Consider the following 26,758-nt stretch of genomic DNA (forward strand, 5'->3'; position numbering starts at 1 on the left):
TTGCTCACGAGTTGGCGACGTCCATAAGTAAGGAGGTTGCACAAGCTTGTAGATGACAGAGCAGAGTCCTCTGTACTTCCTTTACAGCTTCATGGATTCATGAATAAACTTGTGGATGGTGCATATATCCAGGGAATGAAGACAGATAAGCAAGTGCAGTGCTACTTAATTTATAGACTAGAGGATTTTAAGGAAACTCTAACTGTGGTTGGCAAAATTTAACAGAGAAATATACCTCTGTGTTATTGTTATAGCTCAGCAACTTCTCTTCTAGTTTAGCTCCATTGATTAAATTGTTGGTCGACTATAAACTATTTTTATTGATCTACATAAAGGGGATGAATTAATAAGTTCGATTTTAAATTTTAACAATTAGAAATCACTATTTTTTTTTTTGAGTCCTTGCTTAAAGACGAATTAAATAAACAATTTTCAGTTCGTTTCCTTCAGCAAATCACGGAAGCCAACTCATTGCCACTCGTTTCTTTTTTGCTGTCTGTTCCATTGGTGCTGTGTATGCGGGGTTCCCATCTTCATAATTATTCATTTAATATTTATATCAGTTAAAAATTAATTTTAAAATTTATTAAAATAAAAAATTTATACTAGTATCAACTACGTTGATACACGAAGACACGATCTTCTTGTCCCAAAAGTTGGACGTTTTTTTATTACAAATAAAAAAAAATGTCCCTTTATTTTCGTCCAATTTTGATTTATGCTCTTTTGAACAGGTAATCCCGCGTCCTGCGGCTACTTTTCTTCGTCAACTGCGACATGCTACAACGTTGGAAACAACTCATCGCCTTTAAATTCCACCGTCAGGGAATCGTATCCGTCCACGCCAACGAAGATCCACGTGTCTCAAGCACGATCGCCATCCAGACTCGGCCGTAGTCGAGTCTCGTTCCAGATCAGAAACGAGACGATCTCCTACCAACGTGTTGCCGAATATTCCACGCCTCGTGCTGTCACTGACTCGGATATGCGAACGAGTCGGCCGAGTCAATCCCTTGGCGATGGGTCCACTCCGAAAACCGGGGCCGCTTCCCTACCTCGATCTGCGCTCTCTATTTAAAGGAAGAAGAGGATCGTGCCTCCCATCTCATCGTGTACCCGGCCGAGGGCTTTCTTCCAGTTCGCAGTGCACCGATCCGGCCGCCGCCGTCGCCTTTTTACTTGAGGTGTGCTTCTCTCTTCTCTTCTCGTGATTGCATTCGATTCATCCTCCCATTTGATTAGTTACTCTGGATTTTATTGAAGATTCTCGGTCATGGTTTTTTTTGGGGAGGGGATTTGTATCCGTTTTCGTCGAGACATTTTATCTTTCTGTTTCTGCGGACTACAGAAACATCTGCTTCTCATTTGATCGTATTGAGTGGGAAATGGAATACCAGTTGTCTGATAAAATGCTAGATGTTTCTAACGAAAAGGATCTCACACTGACTCGTTTGGAAGCACTTTTTGATCGAATCCAGTGATCCACACGAGTTGTTCGTTACTTTTGTTGGTAACAAGTAGCTGATTCGGCGAAGGGGATACCGCATTAATTCGTTTGAAAGCTATTTTTAACTGTGAAAAAAGATCCCATTTGATGATAGGATTTAATTTTAAAGGGTGCGTGCTTCAATTTTGTGTTTGAAGAGACAAGAGGTTGAATTACTATCAGTTATTCTTCTTCACGTTGAATGAGAAATCCCGAGTTTTGCTTCCTGGTTTTTTTTTTTTTTCCAAACTGGTTGAAGGAAGTAACCAAATACACAAATGAAGAAAATAAATGGATGGTAAAAGACGTATAGGTTGATTTGTTTAAATATTTAGGTTCTCTACCATTTTCATTGCTTTCCCGACCTTTTACTATCTGAAATCTAATTAGTAAAAATTGAGTTGATTGGAGTGAAATATATACAAGGTTCAAAGAAAGTTTAAAAAGAAAATAATGTAATAAAAAAGATTAATTGTTCTGAATATTATTAGCAATTTGACCTACTCTATAGCTCAGTGGAGGACAAGATTAATGTAGGAGATCCCAAATTGTTGGGAGAACATGGAAATACATTTTCATTATGTGATGAATATGATGATACTATGTGGAATTGTGGGTTCATTAATATAAATTACTCAATGCCAAGCATTAACTGAATTAACTATGATTTCTCAAGAGCCCTGTGCATAGTAATGACATTAATTGGCCTGTTGTAGAATTATGAATCCACAAGAGGGAACGAATGGAACACACAAAAGCCTGATTCCACGGCTGAATCAAAGAATCCTATCCTCACTGTCGAAGAGATCTGTAGCTGCACATCCATGGCATGATCTTGAAATAGGTACTGCGACTCAATATTACAAAACTCATTTCTTTGCAACTGAAATTACCAAAGGATTAACCATATCATGATGTTTCATGCAGGTCCTGCTGCTCCTGCAATCTTCAATGTTGTAAGTATTCTCTGGACAATCATCCTTTGGTTAGCAAAAATGTATTAGTAAGAAACATTAGTGTTAATCATTTGCAAACTATAAGATCAATTGCATCTGCAACTATCCCAATCACCATCAGTGTTAATCATTCTAGCAAAAAGAGATGAGTGTTTCTCTGATGTAATTTTCATTTGGTAAATGATTAATTTTAATATAATTATGTGAATTTGTACCTTAATAATAAGTTTGACTAATGACAAATAAAAAACGTTTTCTTTTAAATATTATTGATGCTATTTTCATTGGTAATCATCAAAGGTTGTCGAGATATCCAAAGGGAGCAAAGTGAAATATGAACTTGACAAGAAGACAGGATTGATTAAGGTGTGTTTTCCTATTGTCTTATTAATTCTAAAATTGAAACAACCTGTACAATGCATGCAAGAAAATTTTGATTTTCTGTAAACTTATCATTCTAATGTCATTTTGTGGCTTCACTCACAGGTCGATCGGATCTTGTACTCGTCAGTTGTTTATCCACAGAACTACGGTTTCATTCCTCGCACACTATGTGAAGATAATGACCCCATGGATGTTTTGGTTCTTATGCAGGTTGACTGAAACCTTATATGTTGCTCTTTGATTCATAAAATTGGTGATGCTTCTCATTATGATTGCTTTGCCTGAAATTTTTGGTATCATATTTTTTCCATCCTGGTGCCATCAAGGACGAAATATAATCACAGAGATAACTGAACTTTTGCCAATCAAATGATTGTACAGGAACCAGTTATTCCAGGATGCTTCCTTCGTGCCAAGGCCATTGGACTTATGCCTATGATTGATCAGGCAAGAATGCAGATAATTAGTAATTTACATGCAATGCCAATCCTCAAGTTGTGCAACTAATGCTTATTGTTTTTTCTAAAAGGGAGAGAAAGATGATAAGATCATTGCAGTTTGTGCCGACGATCCTGAATACCGTCACTACAATGATATCAGTGAGCTACCTCCTCATCGGCTCGCGGAGATCCGACGCTTCTTTGAAGACTGTATCCTATCGAAGAGATGTTATATTAGATTTCATATTCTTGAGGCTCAATGCATGATTTAATTTTTATTTTTTTTTGAAAAAAAAAGAACATACACATTAATAAAACAAAAACAGATAACAACCTTGACGAAACTGTTCAGACAAAAAGAATGAGAACAAAGAGGTTGCGGTCAATGATTTCTTACCGGGGCAAAGTGCTCGTGAAGCCATCCATCACTCAATGTGAGTTACTCTCCGTGCCTTGCTTGAATTTCTAACTACCGAATGAATTGAAGCATTGACAGTGATATCGAATGATTCTATGTGCAATTATTCAGGGATCTCTACGCTGAATACATCTTACAAACTCTGAGGCAGTGAAAGTCCAAATCAAAGCCACCATATTCTATTTTGGAATCAAGAGTTGCAACGACGATATTGCACTACTTATCAGTCTTGAAGCTTTTGTACTACTTGTCAGTCTTGAAGTTTTTGGCGTTGATTTGTTATTTTTTTTATCATTTCATCTAACATATTATTGGATTGCTAATTAAAGCTATAGCACAGTGAAATTTCCATTTTGCTAATTAAAGCTATATTTTATTATGCTTTCATAATTGATTTTTATTAAAGAAAATATAAATATAAATTCATTTTATTATGCTTTCATAATTCCATCTTCAGTGATGCAATAGTGATTAAAACTACAATTTCTCAGTTGAGACGTTCATGGGAGCATTGATTTTTCTACATATATAATTATGCAACTCCATTTTCAAATATAATCTTAGTATTTTTTTTTATATTAAGATCTGCCTTATTACTTCATAATAACGATGATTAGTGATTGTAACGCTCAAAGCGCTTTAGCGCCCACGAGCCTCATGAGCCCAAACGTAACCGCCATGGCCGCCCACCCGCCCGCCACCACTCTAGCGCACGACCTCGCCACCGGCGCCTTCCCCAGCAAAGCACCCACGCACCCGAACGCCACCAGAGCCGCGCTCGCCGCCGCCGCCACCACTCCCAGCCGCACCCTGTAACTCCCTATAAACCCCGCCGCCAACAGCGGCACCAGCGCCCCCACCGCGAACGCCATCGCCGACGCAGCCGCCGCCTGCAGCGGGCTCGGAAGCTGCTCCGGCCCCTCCTCTTCCATCTTCCCCTCCTCGCTCGCCTCCCTCCGCTTCCTCTCCCTCCTCCGCTGCGCCGCCACCTCAATGTCCACCTGCGAGTACACTGACACGAACTCGCCGATGGCCATGCTGCACGCGCCAGCCACGAGCCCCGCGAAGCCCGAGAGGACCATCGCCTTCGCGTCGTCCTTCACGGCGCCGACGCCCATCATGAGCGACGCGGTGGAGACGAGCCCGTCGTTGGCGCCGAGCACCGCCGCGCGCAGCCACTGCGCGCGCCGGGAGCAGTCGTCCCGGACCTCGACGACGGCGCCGGCTGGAGCGACGACCGCCCCCTCCTCGAGACTTTCAAAAGAAAGCTTAATGCCGCTTCCATCGACGCTGGCCATGGATTAATTTTGCCGCGTGGAGACAGGGGAGGCAGTAGCAGGGAAGCAGTGTGGAAGACACACGCCGTGCGGCAGTCTCTTTATAGTCATTCTCCGGTCGTCATCGAGATAGTGATCGATCGACCATGGTGGTGGCACCACTAAGTGGAGTATTCCGTAATTTAGTTAGGCCTCATTGGGCCTTTTTATCGAACATCTTCCACGCAGCATCAGAAACAGCTAGCTGAACCATTGCCCATGACCTAATTCCATGGTGAAAAATAAGATGGATGTTGTGTCCAAAAGATGTCTACTTATCTACACAATAATATGATGATCCGGCAATAAAGTCGGAGGACCCCCTTTTTGGAGGGAAGTCAACACCACGTGGAGGTCGAAGGTCAAAAGGGGCCAGCATGAGTGCCGGCCGATCGGAGAATGGGTGGGTCGATCGGCCGAACGGCTCCGAGCAGAATCAAAGACAGTCTGACAGTGAGTCAGATTTCCGACGCTCATGGTGAACAAGGTCCCCGGGCCGAGCGGAAAGCCCGCTCGGCCAAGGCGTAAAGCAGCAATGGAGGAAACATCTCAAGTCGACCGGAGAACGTGGAGTGGAATCTTCCCGGTCGGACTGATGTCTGCCGAGCGGATGGACGCTCGGCGCGGGGAAAGAAGAGACAAAAGGACAAGGGGACATTGGGGAACATCTTCTGACAACGGGCATGTTTGACGACCAAGTTATACGCATAATCTTATGACGGAAGGTTTTACCGTCCCATCAGAAAGGTTCCCGGACTGTAGCAGTATGGTGTTAGACATGCTTCTCTGTGAAGCCCATGCTACGGTATGGTAAAGGACACGTGTACGCCTCGGTAGGTGTGCATAAGCCTCCCCACAGCTCTATATAAGAGCCCTTAGACTTCGACGGAGGTAGGCGATCTATCATCGTGAGAGCCATTTCATCGTTTTCCTCTTGCCTGACTTGAGCGTCGGAGGGTCGTCGCCGGGAACCCCTTCCCTGCCTGACTTCTTTGCAGGTTCGCCGGAGATTCGTGCAGCTGGTCGTAGAAAGAGGTGAGCGCCACGTCCCCAGCGTCCGTCGACTCATCGTTCGGACAGGATCATATGATATTGTTCACTTTGGGTCTAGACCCTCATGGTTTTATTTTTGAGCTCTCCCCCAAAAGCCTCATACCAATAGAGATATCATGCATCCTTTTAACCCTATGATCTTTACACAATTTTTCCAATATGAGACTTTGATCCTCCCCTCAAATGAAGAATCACAATTACTCTTATGGTCCGGGCTTTCCCGCGAGTATCTGGTCACCTTGACATGCTTGGGCCTCCCCGCAAACATTTGCACCCGGTCACCTTAAGCTACGGTGGGCCTTTCCGCGAGCATTCGGCCACCTTGATTTGCTTCGGGCCTCCCTAACCTATTCACCTTGACCTATTCCGCGGCATTAAGCTTTCCTCGAACATCTAGTCACCCTGACCTGCTCCAGGCCTCCCCGCAAGAATCCAGTCATTTTGACCTGCTCCGAGCCTCCCCGTAAGTATCCGGTCACCCTGACCTGCTTCGGTGCCTCCTCACAAGCATCCGACCATCCTAACCTGCTCCAGGTCTCCCCGCGAGTATCCTGTCATCCTGACCTGTTCCGAACCTCTCCGCAAGCATCTGGTCACCTTGACCTACTTCGAGTTTCCCATGAACATACGATCATCCTGACCTACTCCGGGCCCACCCTCAACTTCGTTCAAGGCCCTCCCACATGGTATCTGGTTTGGACCATGACCCTCCCACATGAATTTAAAAATCAGTCTGTAATTACCGATGGAATAACTAATTCTGTCGGTAATTACCGACGGATTTAAATTCAGCCGGTAATCCCGTCATTATTTGCAGGAGTTTTTATAATGTTATAATGATATGATATTATTTATTTTGGACCTAGGTCCTCATGACTTTACTTTTGAATTTTTTTCAAAAGACCTCATGTCAATAAAGATATTATATATCTTTTTAACTCATAATTTTTATTAAATCTTTCCTAATATAAAATTTTTGATTGAATTCTAATAATAAAAATCCAAAAAAATAGAAGTGGATTGCCAGAAGGCAAAGAAATCTATTAATGAAGGACGACAACAAACAATTATAGCCTCTGTAACAATATGCATTTTTTTTTTAAAAAAGAAAAAATTGCACTCTGACTGAAATGTTGTCTGTTTCCATCACTCCAGAGAAAGTAGGCAAGAAGTTTTTGAGGCTTCCATGCTATTAATTACATTATATTATAATCAAGCGTATACTTTAAATTTTCCTCTAGGTTCAACACAAAATGGCTAACGACAAAAAACACTAGAACAAACATGCAAAATGGTATATTAAGAAATTAAGGAATACTTGCACAAACATGGCACAAGAAATGCCTAGTTGAGACCTCACTTATTCACGAAGAAATGACAAGTTTCTACAACAGATGTAAAAGGGTACCCAAAAAAACTCTAAAAGACAGTTTAATAGTTTTTTCTTCTTTCGAGAGCACTATCAACATCTACCAATAATGCAGTAGTATATTCCCTCTTAAGATGTCCATTTCCCTTTCTTTTAGATGTCTTTAAGCTCCATTTCTACATGTACCAAATAAACCTTGCCATATCTTCTTCCTCAATTATACATATTAAAACACATGTTGGCACATGGATTGCTGAATAGATGAGCACCTGGTTTTGTTTAAAAACATTTGTAAGGATAATGGACAGGACAGGAGTATGCACTCCATCCATCATCGCCACTATTATTTGAAGTGGATGAATAATAAACAAATTAGGAAAGGTGCAATATGGTTGATGGAAAATAAGAGAGATGGATGAAAATGGACTTACATTTGCAAGGGAATTTAGTCCCACGTTGAGGAACGAGTGGTATGAGGTAAGTTTATATTGAATTGTAACATTTATATTATGTTTACTCTAAAGTGCGGATGAGAAAGGAAAAGGATTTTATAGTGGAAAATTATCCATAGAGAAAGAGAAGAGAAAGGGTGAAGAAGTCCCTTCTTTTGCATGTTTATTTATCTTGATAGAGGAAGGTGGATGCATGCAACGTAATTTTGTAAATAAAAAAGGTACATACGTCATTTTTTTTAGATATATGATGGAATTTTTTGAGTTAAAAAGGGTACATGTGTTATTTTTTTGATATATGGTATAATTTTATGAATGAAAAGGGGTACATGCGTCATTTTTTTCCATCCGCTATTTTCCACCCGATTTTAAAGTGATCGATTTTAGCTTCAAAATCATTCGTTGATGAATTATTTTTTTTTCCATCTGGAAATTTTTATTAAATAAACGACGAAAATTTGTTCATAGAAATTTTTTCTTAATTTTAATTTTCGCTCTCCTGAGTAAATTAACCATTAAAGTCATGGGCGTGTATGAGGAGAGATGTGGCATCCTTGCACAATGAGTTATAGGGTCGAAGGTCCACGGACGCGCACTGGATGAATAATCTGGGCCGGTTGTGTTAAATTCCGGAGACACCACGCTTTAGCCGGGCCAGCATTCACCGCTGATTTACTTCCTCCTAGGATCCCTGTGGGGCCAGGCCTAGGGAGCGCTAGGCGGCGGGACCCGCCTTTTTTGCACAGTGTATGAGGAGAGATGTACTCTCTCTCACGGGCGAGCCTTCCTAGATAGCACAATCATCCAGCCTTCCCGGCTTGAGTTATGACATCTCTCTCTCACGGGTGAGCCTTCCTAGACAACACAATCATCCAGCCTTCCCGGCTTGAGTTATGTAAGTCAACAATCTCAACATATCATGTAAGACTAAATCGCTTGCATTCAGCGATTTTAAATTTTATATTTTTTGTTATCTCTATTAAATATCTCCTACAACATGATCCCCATTTAACTTTTACTAAGGACAACCGGTTAAAATGAACAAGTTCATTAAAAATTGATACGGTGAATACGGAAAAGGTCGGCCGAAGGAAAAAGGATCAATGAGCTTGTATAGGTGGCAGTCAAAGTCCACGATAGATTAGAAAGTTGAATAGCTGACCTAGTAGGGTCCCACACTCCCGATCGGCCCTACCGATTGGAAAGGTTCATGTGGATCTCATTCTCGATGTAGATCAGACTCACTCAAGACTCAACTCCCCTCACTCTCGATCAGCTAGGGGTGGTAATTTTTCCCACGGGTTCGGGGCCCCGTGGGGAAAACCCGAAACGGGGACCGATTTGGGGAGTTAATTCGGGTATGGGTTTGGGTTCGAGGATTTTTAAAATCCTCGAAATTAAATCGGGGCATGTATGGGTATGCTATCCCCATCCCCGAACCCGCCCTGGTTTTAACAATAATAATAATGTTAATACTAATAATATAAGGTAAAAAAGAAATCCCTAATTCCTAAACCCTACGTCTTCTGCCCTTTGCCATTCGACGCCGCTTCCTTCAATCCTTCGTCGTTGCTTCCTTCGTCGCCACTCCCTTCGACAGTTCGACGCCGCCGTTCCTTTCGTCTCGTCGATCTCCACCGATGTCACTCCCTTCATTGTGTAGATCTCCATCGATGCCGCTCCGTTCGACGCGACAAACCCTCCAACCTCTCTAGTCTCCTGTCATCGCTCCCTGCCAGTGCCTCCCTTCCAAGTTTGATCTTTGCCCTGTGCCTCTCTAGTCTCCCGTCGATATTGTTGGCCTGCACATCTTACAATCCTCGTATGTCATCAACACTTGCTCCCATCATCAGTGAGGTGAGCCATATTTTAAGTTTTTGTTTGTGTCAATTTCTCTCTTCTCTTTTTCTTCCTAGATTCATGAATTCTATTTCAAAAAATATTACCTTATTTTGTTTCATTTTCAAATACAAATGATATTTTGCTGGTGTCTTTTGAGATGATCTGATGCTTATGAATTATGATGCTATCTATTTTTGGCTTGCTTTACAAATTCTTGTTAATGTAGGGATTATGTGGATGAGTAGACTATGATTTTTTGATGTTATGATATATCATTTCAGATGGAAATTAATGATAACGAGGTTGAGGGTGCTATGCAAAATATTCCAACTATGGGAAGTCAAGTTCTTGCATTGACAACATCACATTCACAAAATCAGAGTGTTCCAATTGAGGCAAACGAAGCAACTCTAAATAACACTTTAGATGCTGAAATTTCGGGTACAGATGTTGGAACAAAAAGAAAAGTTAGATCTATTGCATGGGATCATTTCGAGAAAAAACTAATTGGAGGAAAATGGAAAGCGATCTGCAATGGTTGTAAGAAAACCTTAGGTGGTGATACTAAGAATGGTACCAAGCATTTACTTGACCACATGAAAACATGCTTGCACAAAAAACAGAAGACCATACAACAATCTCTATTGCAGCCAGCAAAATCCAATGATGGGACAATGCAGCTTGGGACATAGCATTTCAACCAAGATCAAGCGAGGATAGAGCTTGCAAATATGATTATATTGAATGAGTACCCGTTATCTATGGTTGATCATGTTGGCTTTAGAAGGTACTCTCATGCATTGCAACCAATATTTAAAGTTGTTTCCCGAAACACAATCAAGACTGACATCATGAAGATATTCGAGTATGAAAGAAATATAGCAATGAAATTATTAGACTCAAATGCTAGTCGAATTGCGTTGACAACTGATATGTGGACGGCAAGTAATCAGCAAAGAGGATTCATGGCCATCACTTCACATTTCATCGATGTTTCATGGAAATTACAAAGTCGGCTTGTCAGGTAAAGTTTTTTCTCTTGAACTTTATACTTGCATTTACCATTAATAATATTACTATTATCATTAAAATGCATTATATTTTTTTTACTAGGTTTATATATGTACTGTGTCCACATACTGCTGAGGTTCTCGCAAATGTACTTGTTGATTGCCCATTGGATTGGAACTTGGATCGTAAGTTATCTACTTTAACCGTTGATAATTGCACAACTAATGATGATATGATTGAGCTTATTCTGGACAAGCTTCCTCCGAGTTCACTTATCTTAGAAGGAAAATTATTTCACATGCGGTGTTGTGCCCATATTTTGAATTTGGTTGTGAGGGATGGACTAAAATTAATTAATGATAGCATTGAAACAATTCGTTATAGTGTCGCATTTTGGACAGTAACACTAAAAAGAGATGAAAAATTTATTGAAATAGCCCAACAATTGAAGGTTCCAAGCACAAAGAAACTAGAACTTGATTTCAAAACACGATGGAACTCTACATATTTAATGTTTAACACTGCATTGGAATATGAAGCTGTGTTTGCTCGTTTGAAACAATGTGAAACTTTATATAAAAGAGTTCCCACACAAGAAGATTGGTCAAAAGTGAGAGAGATTTCTTCTAAATTGGAGATGTTTTTTGATGCCACAGAGTTATTTTCGAGGACCAAGTATCCCACTATAAATCTTTTCTTCTCTATTATTTGCGATATTAAGTTGGCAATTGGTGATTGGCTTCTCTCGGATGATAATGTGGTGAAAACAATGACAACAAATATGAAAGTAAAGTTTGAAAAATATTGGGATGTAATGAATTGTTTATTGGCAATTGGGAGTATTTTAGATCCAAGGTACAAGATGAAGACAGTTCAATTCTATTATCCTCTTGTTTATGGTGATATGTCTTCTTATGAGATTGAAAAACTAAAGAAAAAGTTGTGTGACATGGTTGAAAAGTATGAGATGAAATCCAAACAATCACAGAAAGTGAAAAATTCACAATCTTCTTCTTTAAGGCCTCCACTTCCTAAGCGTCGTACTTATGCTGATAAATTTGAGATGTTCATGGATTCTAATAATAGTACTGAACATGAGAAGTCAGACTTGGATTATTATTTAGAAGAGTCTCTTTTGCCAAGAACAAGTGAGTTTGATATCTTATGTTGGTGGAAGACAAATGAGATCAAATATCCCATTTTGCATGCACTACAACAAAAACCCTCATAGACATCGGTTTTCCACCGGTGTCTATTACATTTTCCATCGATGTTTATGAAGGCGATGTAAAAAGTCTGCCATTTTAGACATCAGTTTAAAACCGGTGTAGTATCACTTAACGACACCGGTGTTCGAATCGGTTATTAACCGGTGTAGTATCACTTAACGATACCGTTTCATCAACGGTGTAAAACCGATGTAATATTATATGTTAATAACACCAGTTTTAACATCGGTATACGACCGATGTAATATTAGTTAATAACACCGGTTTTGTAGCGGTGGAAAACCGATGTAATATCAGTATTTTTTAATAGTACAGATTTGATTTCCGAAACAGTAACCAAAAAAATACACAAATATTCACAAATTACACAAATATTCTTCATTCAACAGTATCTATAAAATACACAAATATTCACAAATTACATAAATATTCTTCTTACAACAGTATCCATAAAATACACAAACATTCTTTTTACATCAAAAGCTAATAGATATCAGAATCAAGGTAGAACATTCTTTTAACAACACATCAAGGTAGAACCACACTTCAAATGTAATCTAGCATGCATTCAGCCCACTCGAACCGCACTTCATCAATTTCAACTCTGGAGTACTTGAGATTTGTAAACTGTAAAAACACATAAATAATATATTAGTAAACCAAGACTAAAAATCATAGTTGAAAAAGCAGTAAGAGCACCAGGTAACAAGATGACTAATTGGAATGCTTAAAAAGAGAAACATTCATCAATTATCTCAACCACATCATATAGTGATAGATCTATCATTCCTGGGAACTATTTATCACTAAGAGTACATGGAAATTCAATTCATTAGTAGTCGACCCAAATGACATAACTGTTTATCACTAAGAGTACATGAAAAGTAAATAAATTCCTCAGCAGTAATAAAGATGAGTAACATCAATTCATTTATATGATTTCCAATGATACAATAACATCAAAACAGATTTTTATTTCAAGGGGAAAATAGCTAAAATGCTAACTAGTCAACATGAATTTCAACCATATATAGATGCAACCATATATATAAGTAAATAAATAAAAGAAAAGAAAAAAATGTATCACATAAGAAAGTATCATGTTACTTACATTGATGGATTCCCATATCATGTTAATTCCAATATCGCAGTCGTATTTTCCCATGTTATATCATAGGAACATTCGTGCAAATGTCTTCTTCGGAATATATCAAACTAGCTGCACTTCATTAGTACTTAAATATTTTTTTTATTTACTCAAGAATTTAGTTTACTACATCATATATCCAGTATTAAGGGAAATTAAGAGTAGAACGTTTTTCTATAGAGAGAACACAACGCAGGCTCTATATGCTCCTACTACATCTTATTCGAAATGTTAAGTTGCTCCAAGGTTCTTGTAGTGCTCCAAACATGGTTTCTTAGCAAACTCTTCAATCACCTAATAATTGAAAAGAATCAAACAATTTGTTACCTTCGGTTAGTGATCATGTTGATAGTTTTTCAAGTAGCACAAGTAAACAAGGCATGCTTATTTCAATGCTTGCAATAAGGATCTTCAGTGGTTCACAAGGTATCAGAAAGTTGAATTTGTAGTTACAAATGAAGTAAAAGAATCATATTCAGCTATCAAAAGATAACTAGGTCCATGCTCTTAGAGAGAACCATACAAAACAAAATGAAAGGTTTCGAACATAAAAAAATTTTAAAAAAATGTTAGCCATGCCAAGACTGAGATCACTCATCTATCTATCATTTCAACCTAATAAATTAGTTACTTTGGTTTTGCAAAGTCTCCCAATTGTGTAGGAACCTCAGTAGCTTTTATCCCAAGTTTAGAGAAGAAGAATAATAATGAGGAAAATCAATTTCTGTATTTACAACACTATTTTGATGTTGAATGTTGTTAACATGTTTGTTTAACGTTGTTGTCTCCTTGTTTAGGAGCATTCTTCATAGCCCGCATGAATTTTTAAACAAAAATCATGTCTAGTACTGCTTTTCATTTTTCTTATTGATGGAATTGAACCCAAATCCATCGCTAAGAATTAATTTGTCTCTGGAGCACAAAAAATTATGAATTTTCATAACCTCAATCAAAGCATTAGTTTGCTTTTTGTTCTAGCATCTAAAGCAAAAGAAAGTACATAAAGGATAGAGGATAAGGAATAACCATGACAAGAAACCAGGAAAATATATAATAATAGTAGTCCTTCAAAGACAATGAAAATAAAGTAACTAACTTAAATCTGAAGGTGATGCGTAAGTTCAAAAATCTTAATAAAATACTTTGAGTGATGCCATATTGATAACAGGTGGTCGAAGATTGTAAACCTCAAATTTCATTCCCATGCTATGATGAATCAAGGTATAGCAAGATTTTAATATTTACGAACTACTAAACAAAAATATCATGAGGAAGAATCTATAGAAGTACCTGGACAACATGGGAAAATTCATTAAGAAGTACCTTAAGGCATTTCTAAAAAAACACATAAAGCTTATAAATTATCAGAACGTTTGTTCAAATTCGCAGACACACTAGCCTCATTAAATTTGCAAATGCACAACACTTGTACATACAGTGAGAAAGGAACTGCAAATTCTATGGGTACATGATTAGAGTGTTAGTCCTTCATTGGCAATAATAGATAAAAGTTCATACACTGATAACCGTTAGTGTGTGTTTACAAAGAACTCACTATAGCAGTTCGCCTCTCACTGAAGCATTTGGACTTCTGTAGTTCCTTGTAGAGTTCACCTTTAGCTGCATATTCCAGTATCAAGTAAACTCGAGTCTATGATACAAAGGAGAATCTAGGTCAACTGAGGTGGCATAAACAAAATTCAGGTTCAATATGCCTACAATCTTTATAAGTCAAGATAGAGTCGAACCTGATCATAGAAGTAACCATATAGGCGTAATATGTTTGGATGCCGGAGGTGGCTTTGTATCTCAACTTCACGTCGCAGTTGATGCTCAACTTGAGATTGTTTGAGCTGGCTCTTGAAAAGCACTTTCAATGCCACGATATGGTTACTCTGCCTCGCCAAAATGACACAAAGAAATCAGTTATAACATAATGAAGGTACCAGGAAAACGAACTCTAGTATGCTATGCATTTGAGCAGTCACTTGAAGCTAACAAAATTAAAGAGGTCCGACATTGGAAATTCAAGCTTTCACCATTCTTAATTTGACAATATTATTAGTTTAAGAAAAGCGTTAGATAAATCTGTCAGAGTTGACTTTCATACCTTCTTTTCCCTGGCCAGGTAGACATGGCCGAACTTTCCTCTTCCAAGGGACTCCCCGATATCAAAATCATTCAGCGTCCATCGTTTCTCCACTTCTGAAGCCTTCAAAGGAGACTGGAAGAATCTATAGAAGTACCTTAAGGCATTTCTTTGACTAGATAACCCAATTTTCTGAATAAAAAAATTAAAAACATCAGAGATCTAGTAAATAAATAAGAAAAACAATCAGGTTGTATAATTTTACTGAAAAACATTCACAAGAAGATATGAAGTGCAACAAATGTGTAAAGATCTTATGTGAGTTATCTTGTAGGTCATCCGAGAGTTTTTCTTTCTTTAATTAATAAAACATGATTGTGATTTAATAAATTGAGCTTTTAAATATTAGTCTATATGAACGCTTTTGAATTTGATTACATATTGATATTTTTTCCATCTTCTATTTCTTTACTATTTCAAAATTAAAATTGAGAATGTAAAAAAAATGATAACTAGAATGAAACAGATGCAATATGTAAAAAAAAAGAAAGGGATTTTTAATTAAGCCTTAATAGCATCGGTGTCTCCTTTATATCTTTTCTTTTTTTATCTAACGCCTTGGATCATGAACAACACCCAACCCTATTTATCACCACCATGAATCAATGCAGCAAAATAAAGATACAGTTTAAGACGATCCTGAAAGACGGATATATTCGAGATGGTGAATCAGAGATTTGAAAAGAAAAAAAAAACGCGATAGTTACGGAATTAGGCATCGAAAACTGAATTAAAAAAACCCTAGAGGGTGGAAATTGAATTACAAAAACCTGGAGGCGATGGAGAAGTCGAAGAGCTTGCCGCGGCTGGAGAAGATGATGAGGGAGAGTTCGACGTCGCAGAGAACAGAGAGCTCGTAGGCCTTCTTCAGCAGCCCGGCCTTCCTCTTGGAGAAGGTCACCTTCCTATTGATCTTGTTCTCTATTCTCCTCACCTCAACCCTCCCCCTCCCCATCCTCAACCTTTAGCAATTAGACAATTAAGAAGAATGAAAAGAGGAAACGAGAGGTTTTGAAGATGACCATGTACCCAGCGAGTGAAGAGGCCGAGAAGGAGAAAATGAAGCACGGAGAGCCCTTTATGCCTGCAATTTTAGGGTTTTAGCAGGCAGACATACTTCGTTATTCTCGTACTGCACTCGATCTCTCTGCTTCAGAAGAAGGAGACCCCTTTACACAAGATCAGAGATCTCAGTGTTGTTCTCTCTTCCTTCGGATTCCCTCACGTTACCGACCAACCGTGCCATGGTGGTCGTGGGCGTCCTCTCGCTATTCGGATCTCGTCAGCCCCTACCTTAGCCGGGAAGAGCGAAGAGAGGAAGGAGGAGGAGGAAGAGAGGATCAGATGAGGAGGTAGAATGGAACGATTTATGCTGCGATTTTGCTTAGGACCGAAGCAGGTGGTTTTGATCGTAATCGGGAGAGGAAGGGGCGTCGATCCAAGAAGGGGAAGAGATCCAGGAAGGGGAAGAGGGAGATGAGGCTGAGAGAGATGGTCGGAGGTTTAGGTTTAGGTTTAGGTTGAGAGAAGGGGCGCGATATTGGTTTAGGTTTGGAGGGAACTTTGTGAAGTGTTGTAAATTTTGGCGGGTGAAAAAATTAAATTATTATTTTTTGGTTAATTAACACCGGGTTTTAAAAACCGCTGTTAAAATCGGTGTCTATTAACAAAAAAAGGCGCTCATAGACATCGGCTAAAAAACTGATGTCTATGAGCGAAAATCTGTGCACATAGACACCGATTTTTGGAAAAACCGGTGTAAAATACTCAAAGACATCGGTTTTTGCTTAAAACTGTTGTTGTTCCACCGATGTCTATGAGGGTTTTTCTTGTAGTGATGATATTGCTAAGGATGTGTTGGCCATTCCCGTGACGACCGTTGCTTCTGAATCAACATTCAGTACTAGTGGGAGAATTTTAAATGCTCACCGTAGTAGACTTCATTCTAAAACTGTTGAAGCTTTGATGTGTGCTCGAGATTCGTTATGGAGTGAAATTCAAGGTATTAAATAGTTTTCAAATGAAATTGTTTCTATTTCTTTATCGGTTTTCATTATAATATTTGTTATTCATTTTATCTTATTAGATTCTACAATTTCAAGTGATCAAAAGTTTGATAATGATGCTGATATAGAGATAAGTTATTTTTATTATTGTATTAAAGTGTTTAAAATTTAATTAATCTTTTTCTCTATGTCTTATTATTTTGTAGGAGTCGGAGTCATTGTCACACACAGTCACAGATAGTAACTCCATAGAATGTTAGAATTTAATGTGATGGTCATAGATAGTAACTCTATAATCTATATGTCTTTTTTTCTATTTGCTTTTGTTGGATAATGTGATAGTTTCTGTTATTTGCTTTTATTGGATAATATGATAAATTTAATCTCATTCAAATTCCCTGTCAACATTTATGCAGAAATAGATTTCAAAAATTGGATCAGATCAAGGACTCCAATAGAGGCTCTTACCCCCACATAGCGAAGATAATTTAGTTTGCTTGAATACCAAGTGGTTCCCAAGTAAGTGCCTTCATTTTTGGTTGGACTAGGTTGTCTTTTGTAACTTAACATGGTGTTATATTCAGTCCTTCATCTCTACCAAGTGGTGAGAACAAGAAGATAAAAAATTCTATTTTGCATAGCTAAAAACTCCGCCCATGATGACCAGTCATGGCCGGTCCCAAGCCCGGATAAAGGAGGAGGGTTGCGTTAGGTTGCCAGCCAGCGTCAAACTATGGCAAAATTTCATGAATGAATCCATTAAACTATTGTGCTAATGCTAGGTTGTTCCCCGGAAGGAACGCGTTGCAGGGTCCGACTGTAACGTCTCGGCAAGGACCGCTACATCTCCAGAACTCGGGTGTAGTGATAAATATGCAAGAGTTCGCGTTACAGGGTCCGACTGTAACGTCTCAAAATTAAAGATCTAAATGGCCATGTCGGAGTGAAAAATGAGGAATATGAGAGAGTACATGGGAGTTATGGGTTTGGAACGAGAAATGAGGAAGGGAAAACTATATTAGATTTTGCGATAGCATATGACCTTATATTAGCTAATACATTTTTTAAGAAAAGAGAAGAACACTTAGTCACATTCAAAAGTGGGAATAATAAATCGCAAATTGACTTTCTTATGGTTAGGAAGAAGGATAGAAAGATTTGTAAAGATTGCAAAGTCATCCCTGGAGAAAGCTTAACTACCCAACATAGGGTAGTAGTGTTGGATATACGCCTCAAACATAGTATCAATAGAAAGAAAATATATACAATTCCTAGAATTAAGTGGTGGAAGTTAAAGGATGGGAAGCAACATATATTTAAAGAGAAGGTAGAAGTACAAGCATTAGGTGAAATATACGATGACTCTAATACAACATGGGATAAGATGGTATCAAAGTTGAAAATAGTAGCTAAGAGTATCCTCGGTGAGTCAAAGGGGCATGCACCGCTAAGTAAAGAATCTTGGTGGTGGAATGAGAAAGTACAAGAGAAAGTGAAGGAAAAACGAATAGCTTATAAGGAATTATATATTTGTAAGAACGAGGAAAATTTAAAAAAATATACAATAGCCAAGAAAGAAGCTAAGAAAGTAGTGAGTGAAGCAAAAAATGAAACTTTTGAACGGTTATATCAAAAATTGGATACAAAAGAAGGGGAAAAAGATATTTATAGAATAGCTAAAGCGAGAGAAAGAAAAACAAGAGATCTTAGCCAAATAAAATGTATTAAAGATGAATGTAATAGGGTATTAGTAAGCAATGGAGAAATAAAAGAGCGGTGGAAGAGGTATTTTCATCAACTTTTTAATGAATGTTTAGGAGACCAACTTAACTTAGGTAATTTAATTAGGTCAAATGAGCATCAAAATTTTAATTTTATCGTAGAATTCAAACTTTAGAAGTAAAACAAGCTTTAAATGAGATGCACAATGGAAAAGCCGTTGGACCAGATGACATTCCGATAGAGGTATAGAAGTGCTTAGGGAAACAAGGTATTGAATGACTTACAAAATTATTTAATATGATATTGAAAACAAAAAAAATGCATGATCAATGGAGGATAAGTTCTCTAGTTCCCTTATATAAGAACAAGGGAGACGTACAAAATTGTGCAAACTATAGGGGTATTAAACTAATAAGTCATTCTATGAAACTTTGAGAAAAATAATAGAAAAAAGATTAAGAAAGGAGACCACAGTGACAGAAAATCAATTTGGGTTCATGTCTGGAAGGTCGACAATAGAAGCTATACATCTTCTTAGACAATTAATTGAAAAATATCGGGAGCAAAAACAAGATCTACATATGAATTCATTGACTTAGAAAAAGCTTATGATAGAGTCCCAAGAGAAATTATATGGAGAATTTTAGAAAAGAGAGGTGTTAGCTTAACATATATTGAACTAATTAAGGATATGTATGAGGATGTAATGACCAGAGTAAAAACTTGAGACACAGTAACTGAAGCATTTCCAATAAAAATAGGGTTACATCAAGGATCAGCTCTAAGTCCTTATCTTTTCACATTAATTATGGACGAACTCACTGCGCACATTCAAGACACAGTACCGTGGTGCATGTTATTTGCAGATGATATTATTTTGATAGATGAAACACTTGAAGGAGTAAATGCTAAATTAGAATCTTGGAGGGAAACACTAGAAGGGAAAAGTTTTAAGCTTAGTAGATTAAAGACAGAATATATGGAATTTAAGTTTAGCAATATTAGAGGTAATGAAACAATTGTTAAGATCAGAGAGGACGAGTTGCCCGGAACCGAGAGATTTAAATATTTAGGATCATTTTTGCAAAATGATGGAGGGATTGAGAGAGATGTCTTACATAGAATACAAGCAGGATGGGTGAAATGGAGGCGTGCGTCGAGTGTTTTATGTGACCGTAAAGTACCTCTTAAACTTAAAGGTAAGTTCTATAAAACAACAGTTAGACCTGCTATGTTATATGGAGCTGAATGTTGGGCTATGACTCGAGCACATGAGCAGAAGATGAGAGTTGCAGAGATGAGGATGTTAAGGTGGATGTGTGGACATACGAGGATGGACAAAATAAGAAATGAGAGCATTAGAGAGAAAGTAGGAGTTGCATCTATTGAGGAAAAACTCAGAGAGACACGTTTAAGATGGTACGGACATGTACTTAGACGACCAATAAATGCTCCAGTTAGGCGATGTGAAACTATGATAAACATGCATATAAAACGAGGAAGAGGAAGACCAAAAAAGACTTGGTTAGCAACAATAAAACAAGATAAAATTTATTTAAATATAGATGATGATATAATAGGAGATAGAGCTCAATGGCGTAAAAGGATTCATACAGCCGACCCCACCTAGTGGGAAAAGGCTTGGTTGTTGTTGTTGTTGTTGTTGTATAGCTAATAACCAAGAATATTGTATGATGTTGTCGATATGTACTAATGATCAAGTATAGTGCAGTATACTCACATATTTGATGCCCTCATTATCGAGAGCATGATCTGAAAACTTGGTCCCATAGGGTTTCATGTACAAGTACTATACACAGTGCTTGATTCATATTGTTAGAAATCAGCATGTTAAAAGGGAGTGAGTGAAATGGAGAAATGATACTTTACCTCTTAGTTCTAAGTCGCTATGTGAAATTTGTTAACCATTCTTAAATATCATCTAATCTCTAACAACGTTAGATATGGGTGATTATGTTAGAAATATACATGCTAAAAAAAGAAAGTGAGAACGAGAAGATAAATATCTGTATGTACAAAAGCTAACTCTCATATATTTCTACTAATCTTTCATTTCTCTTAATTGATTATGGTACACTTTAAACTAATTCACAGATTTAAAGTAATTCCCCTAGCAGATATAATTTGCTTTAAAATGCAGATGCATTTTTGCTATTTAATTCTCTTCATGTAACTATCAAAACACAGTGAAACTAATTCTTGTTCTAACTGCTTTCAAATACTCGTGCCTTTCTTGTTGTGATTTTCCTCCTGTTTACTCATTAAATTTTTCTTGTTTTGCACTTGGTTATTTTACTCACTCTTGGCTCTTTGCTGTTCAGATTAACATGGAGACAATAGTTCAAAAGGGAACTTGTGACTTGTGAGCATCTCGGCGGACGAGTTGTGATGTCGTTATTCTTGCAAGGAAATAACTCTTGTTGTAGACAGTTTCATCGATACTTTTGTGAAAATATTGTTGTGAATTGGTGGTGTTTTGAGAATCTATTGCATTGCTGTATTATTTATTTTCTTTTGATTATACAATAGGATGAATAGAATATAATGAAAGTAAGTTGATATAATAGTTTTTTTCCTAAAATCGGGGATGGGGTCGGGGACGGGGCGGGGATCGGATTCCTCGATAAAAAAATCGGGGATGGGGATTTAATCCCCGCAGGGCCGGGTTCGGGGATTCCCCGATTAGAAAAAATCGGGTATGGGGGCGGGGATAAATTTTAGGGACGGGGATGGGGATGATAAACACATCCCCGCCCCGCCCCATTGCCATTCCTACGATCAGCCCTGTCGATCGGACAGGTTCTCTGTCGACTCCACTCCTGGTGCGGACCGGGCTCACTCGGAACTCAGCTCCCCTCACTCCCGATTAGTCCTGCCGATTAGACAGGTCCTCTATATACCCTACTCACAACATGCATCGGACTCACTCAGGACTCACCTCTCTTCACTCCCGATTGACCCTACTGATCAGACAGATTCCATGTGGACCCCACTCTCGGCGTGGATCGAAGTCACTCAGGACTCAGCTCCCCTCTCTCCTGGTCAGCCCTGCCGATCGGAAATGCTATCCGTGAGCCACATTCCCGGCTTGGATCAGATTTGCTCGGTTCTTTGTTCTCACTCTCTCGATCGGCCTTGCCAATCGGACATGTTATAAAAGAGTCAATGTTGACTTGTTAGACGACCCATAAACCGCTACTTCCTTTGAGGATATCATTACGGTCCAATTAAGCCATATACATAAATGGGCTCCCTGAGAACCCAATCTTCTAGTAGCAACCCAAGAGGCCTTCTAGCCCAAAAGTCTAGTTACTATCATTAATACAACACGTGAGTTTGTCAGAAAATCATATCTATGCATATATGCTTACACCACCTACATACCGATGTGATTGATGAATACGGTATAAGCATAACGATGGGACAGATTGATTGACTGCAAGATAATGCCTCATTAATGCGGAGATTGCGAGGAGCATTATAAAAGAGGGTTTTCCTCCATTGGCATAGGTTCACACACGCACACCTACACATTATAGGATCAAAAAGATGTTGGGGGGGGGGGGAGAGGGTGAATAACGTTTGTCACTTTTTCTAGAATAATAAGTTAAAACAACGCAGTGGAAAAGAAAGAAACAAGAACACACAGACAATCACTAACACAAGTTTTTTTATTTAGTTTGGAACCTTCGACGACTCTTGCTCTAAGGTTCGCATTCGTAGAGTGATTTCATTGGGCGATCGCTATCAATTCAAAAATATTTATAAAATTTAAGTAAAAGAATTGTTAAATAAAAATACTGACAACAAAAGAAGTAATTGCTTAAGTATTGGCTGTCGGAGTAGCCTTTCGGTGTCGTCGGAGTCTTCTCGAAACAGCGTACGAGTATGGAAGTCGAAGCAAGTGATCTACTGAAGCCTCTGGTTGAATTCCTTTATATAGACCCTTTCTGGGCGTCTAGACCGTCCTTGGGCATCTCCAACGAGGCTTGGAAGTTCGCTGACTTATCCTCCTCCAGGTGCCAGGACCACCTCTAGGCGCCTGGATCGCTGACAAGGTTGCACCTTATAAAAACTCTATCTCTAAAAATTTATCCATCTCCTAGCGCTTGGACCTGTCTGGGTGCCCGGATTATGACGTAGGCTAACCAATCAACGTGTGCCACCTTAACTCGGGTAGTTGCCCATTCGGCCCCTTTACGGGCACCTGAACATAACTCCGGGCACCTGAACCTCCGGGTGTCTGGAGCCTCTTTTTCAACCACATGATTTCTTACATCACAAGTTTAGCACAACAAAATATAACCTGTAAGATAAAATTAGCACAATATAGATATAACATTATTAATTAGATCTTGTTTCCCCAAGATCAGGATCTTGTTATGGTCTCATCTTAGACTTCCAAAATGGCTCTAAGCTGAACCACGTCTATAGTCCCACCGGGATTTGTCCTAACTAGATCTGTCTCCTCTAGTAACTTATCTCACTTATAATTTACAGTCAATTGACTTGACTTTTGACCCATAAGGTCTTCTCACTAGTTGTCAGGTCCGCAAACCCAACTAACTTCTACTAGCTGTCAGATCCTGCAAACCCAGCTAGACTTTCTGCCAGATATCAGGTTACTCATTGACCTATCTAGACTTCGTGTCAGTTATCAAGTCCTCAGACCTAACTAGACTTCAGTTTGGTATCATGTCCTCTAGACCCGTCAATTCCTACACAATTGGTAACAAGGTTTGATAATATAACACCTAACTTTAATCTATTTATTATTTATCAAAATTTGAGTTTGACTATTAGTGCTAACTGCACCAACACACATCTCTTCCTCTTTGTTGATCTTTGCTTTTCTTTGAGCCACCATTATTTTTTGAATTAATCGTCAGAGTAGCTACTCCAGGAACCTCTCGACCTTCTTACTGATGATTTCCTTCTCTTCTCAGGAGTTCTCGGAGCCAGTCAATCTGCACGCCACATCACCAGTGATCCATTATCATTGCCTCCAAACAGGATTAAATTTGACGTCGTTTATGGAAATCTCTCTACTTAATCAGGAACGTGAAGATGGACGACACCGGAAAACTAACTTGTTGGTGTAATTTTTCCTGGATCAAAGTTGACCAGGTTGACTTAAGCTTGAGTCTTGACATTTGAGTTTTGATGTTTAACAATATATGAAGATTGCTAGTGTAATTGTCCATCTGAAGATTGAAGGTCAAAGGTTGACCAAAAGTCAAGTAAGTCAAGGTTGACATGATACTTGACTGAAAAATTCTTAACTGGAGGTTAGGTAAGGACAAAATCAATGGGAAGGTTGGCAGAAGAAGAAAATCTAAGTGGATCAGTGTTGACGGGACACTTGGTGTAAAAAGTCTTGGTGAGTAAAACCAGACAGTAGGAAAGTCCTAGTGAGTGTAGGTAGTAAGAAAGTCCTAACAAGTGAAGCTAGACAATTAAAAAATCCTAGTGAGTGAAGTTAGGCAAATGGAAGTCCTGGTGAGTGAAGGTAAGTGGAAAATCCTAGTGAATGAAGCTAGGTGATGAAAAATTTTAGTGAGTGAAGTCAGGTGAGAAATTTTAGTGAGTAAAGCTAGGTGATGGAAAGTCCTAGTGAGTGAAGTCAGACAATGGAAATCCAGGTGGGTTAAAGGACTGGCTCGACACCTAGTGTTTGGAAGTCTAAGTGGGTTATAGAGGACTGGATACTTGGCATCAATGGAAATCCAGGTGGGTTAAAAGACTGACCGGACATCCGGTGAGTGGAAGTCCAAGTGGGTCATGGAGGACCGAACACTTGGCATGAGACGGTAAGTCCAAGTGGATCAAGATTGACTAGACACTTGGTACAAGAAGAAAAGTCTAAGTGGGTCAAAGAATTGATAGAAACTCAGCAGGTCAAGGATGATCGAATGTTAGGCAATGAGGAGTCTCAATAGGTCACGGTTGACTGGATGTTAGGTAAGGAACCCTAGGGCTCGGGTTTAAGAGCTAGGATTTCCAAATCAATTGGGACAATTGATTTGGAAGAGCTTAAGCTATTAAACTCCAACTTAATTGCTTAAGGCTCAAAAATCGCGACCACAAAAGCAACCTGAATCGCTTAGACTAAGCGATTCAGGATGTCTTAAGCGATCATCTTGATCGCTTAAGGCCCTTTTTGTAAGAAATAAAAAGGTTGGTAAGTGATTAAGTAGGAAAGTTTAATCGCTTACGACTCTTTTGCAATAGAACAAAAAGAGACGTAATCGATTATGCCTTGCTTAAGTGATTGAAGTAATCATTTAAGGTTCGAAAACATAGTCGTTCTGTAGGTTCATATTGAGATAATAACTTGGTAAGCGATTAGGAGAATGCCTAATCGATTACGACACCCAAAGAAGTCCTAGAAAAGGGTTTTTTGTGACTGTTCTTAAGGAGTCCTTCTCTCCATTTTTTCACAACAACTCATCACCAGTTCTTGGGAGCTTAGGGTGGAAGTGTTGTGATATCACCGTGAAAACGATATCAAAAAGAATTTTTAAGTTCTGGACCCCCTCTAACTATACTAATGAAGTATAGAAACGACTCAGGTCGTCTCCCAACGAAAGTGACAATAGGATGGTAATCTAGGATTATTTGTTATTCATATTTTTGAGATTTTTAATATAGAAATGAGAGTTTTGGATTTTAATTCTAAACATAACAAATGAAAAGTAAAGTAAGTACGAAACTAATCTAATGCTGGAATGAAATCTAACTAAGTGCGAATAATTAATCCACAACGTATTGTCACACTACGCTATGGATAAACTATTAACACAATTAAATTAAGGAATGAAATGACAAAGCATTAAATGAAACCTAATCTAGTAAATGAAAAACAATGCAAGTAATAAAAGCTAAGTCTAACCTAACTATAATTGCAGAAAATAAAAGACAATATAAAGTAAAGCATAAAACGAAACATAAAACATGAAATGAAACCTAAGCTAATCTATCCTAATTGCATTCAAATGAAAAACTGGAACTTAAAGAAATTGGAAGAGCAAGACAAGCAAGAATTAAATAAAGTAGAATGCATCAAATTGAACCTAACTATTTAAAGAGACATTTCACCGAATACCTACTATGCATGAAATAAATTAAGCAAAATTAGTGCAATTCAAACATGGAATTAAACTTAATACAAGCATTCAATCTAAATTAACAAACATCAATAAAACTAAGCTAATCCAATCACAATTCACACATCCACTCTCAATTACCAAGGACTACCTTTCTCCATCACACGAGGACCCAGCTCCGGAACCCCCAAAGCTGGTGAACAGCAGCTCACTGTCGGTTGCTGCACGCTTCGACAACAATGATGTGATGAATGAATCTTCCACTGAAGAACCCCCTCGCTGGAAGTTGACCGAAAATGGAGATGCTGTGAAATGGAATGAACCACCGTCGCTGCCTCCTTGCTCTGCCGCCTGAACCCCAGGTGGTGAAGCTGCCAGAAGGAATCGGACGATAGAGATCATACTTTAGAACCCCTCCGGCGAGGTGAAGTTGGTCGGAGTCTGATGTTAAAGCTTGCTGCCGCCTGCCGAGTGTGCTTCTGTCGTCGCCGCTGGAATCAAGAAGAGAAGGTGTAAAGGGTTGGTCGACCGGCGACAGTAAAGGTAAGGGAAGAGTGGCCGCTAGCCAGGGATGTGTCACATGCCCTAACCCCAGAAATCACGAGTAGAGATGATGTCCTGGGCACTATGTCGTTCGTGTGAAATGAGAGG

General features: G+C 38.7%; 4 protein-coding genes across 4 annotated transcripts; 2 read left to right on the forward strand and 2 right to left on the reverse strand.

The window, feature by feature from the left end:
- The first annotated feature begins 999 nt into the window (after positions 1–999).
- On the forward strand, positions 1,000–4,074 carry LOC121974395 (soluble inorganic pyrophosphatase PPA1-like). The gene is made up of 9 exons (XM_042525432.1): positions 1,000–1,184; positions 2,203–2,330; positions 2,414–2,442; positions 2,743–2,808; positions 2,929–3,036; positions 3,208–3,273; positions 3,356–3,476; positions 3,619–3,700; positions 3,796–4,074. Exons 2-9 carry the CDS (start codon positions 2,207–2,209, stop codon positions 3,836–3,838), a joined length of 639 nt encoding a protein of 212 aa, XP_042381366.1. The 5' UTR covers positions 1,000–1,184; positions 2,203–2,206; the 3' UTR covers positions 3,839–4,074.
- A 69-nt stretch (positions 4,075–4,143) lies between these two features.
- On the reverse strand, positions 4,144–4,982 carry LOC121977242 (vacuolar iron transporter homolog 1-like). Its single transcript, XM_042529832.1, has one exon. The coding sequence runs from the start codon at positions 4,980–4,982 to the stop codon at positions 4,314–4,316; it is 669 nt and encodes a 222-aa protein (XP_042385766.1). The 3' UTR covers positions 4,144–4,313.
- Positions 4,983–10,477: 5,495 nt separating this feature from the next.
- Positions 10,478–11,958, forward strand: LOC121977243 (zinc finger BED domain-containing protein RICESLEEPER 2-like). Its single transcript, XM_042529833.1, has 2 exons — positions 10,478–10,740; positions 10,830–11,958. Exons 1-2 carry the CDS (start codon positions 10,478–10,480, stop codon positions 11,956–11,958), a joined length of 1,392 nt encoding a protein of 463 aa, XP_042385767.1.
- A 2,685-nt stretch (positions 11,959–14,643) lies between these two features.
- Positions 14,644–26,509, reverse strand: LOC121977244 (calcium-dependent protein kinase 5-like). Its single transcript, XM_042529834.1, has 5 exons — positions 26,259–26,509; positions 16,023–16,214; positions 15,214–15,337; positions 14,852–14,998; positions 14,644–14,754 (listed from the first exon to the last, which is right to left on the reverse strand). The coding sequence occupies exons 1-5, from the start codon at positions 26,507–26,509 to the stop codon at positions 14,644–14,646; spliced, it is 825 nt and encodes a 274-aa protein (XP_042385768.1).
- Between the last annotated feature and the right edge of the window lie 249 nt (positions 26,510–26,758).

The sequence above is a fragment of the Zingiber officinale genome, chromosome 4B (assembly GCF_018446385.1).
Source record: "Zingiber officinale cultivar Zhangliang chromosome 4B, Zo_v1.1, whole genome shotgun sequence".
NCBI lineage: Eukaryota > Viridiplantae > Streptophyta > Magnoliopsida > Zingiberales > Zingiberaceae > Zingiber > Zingiber officinale.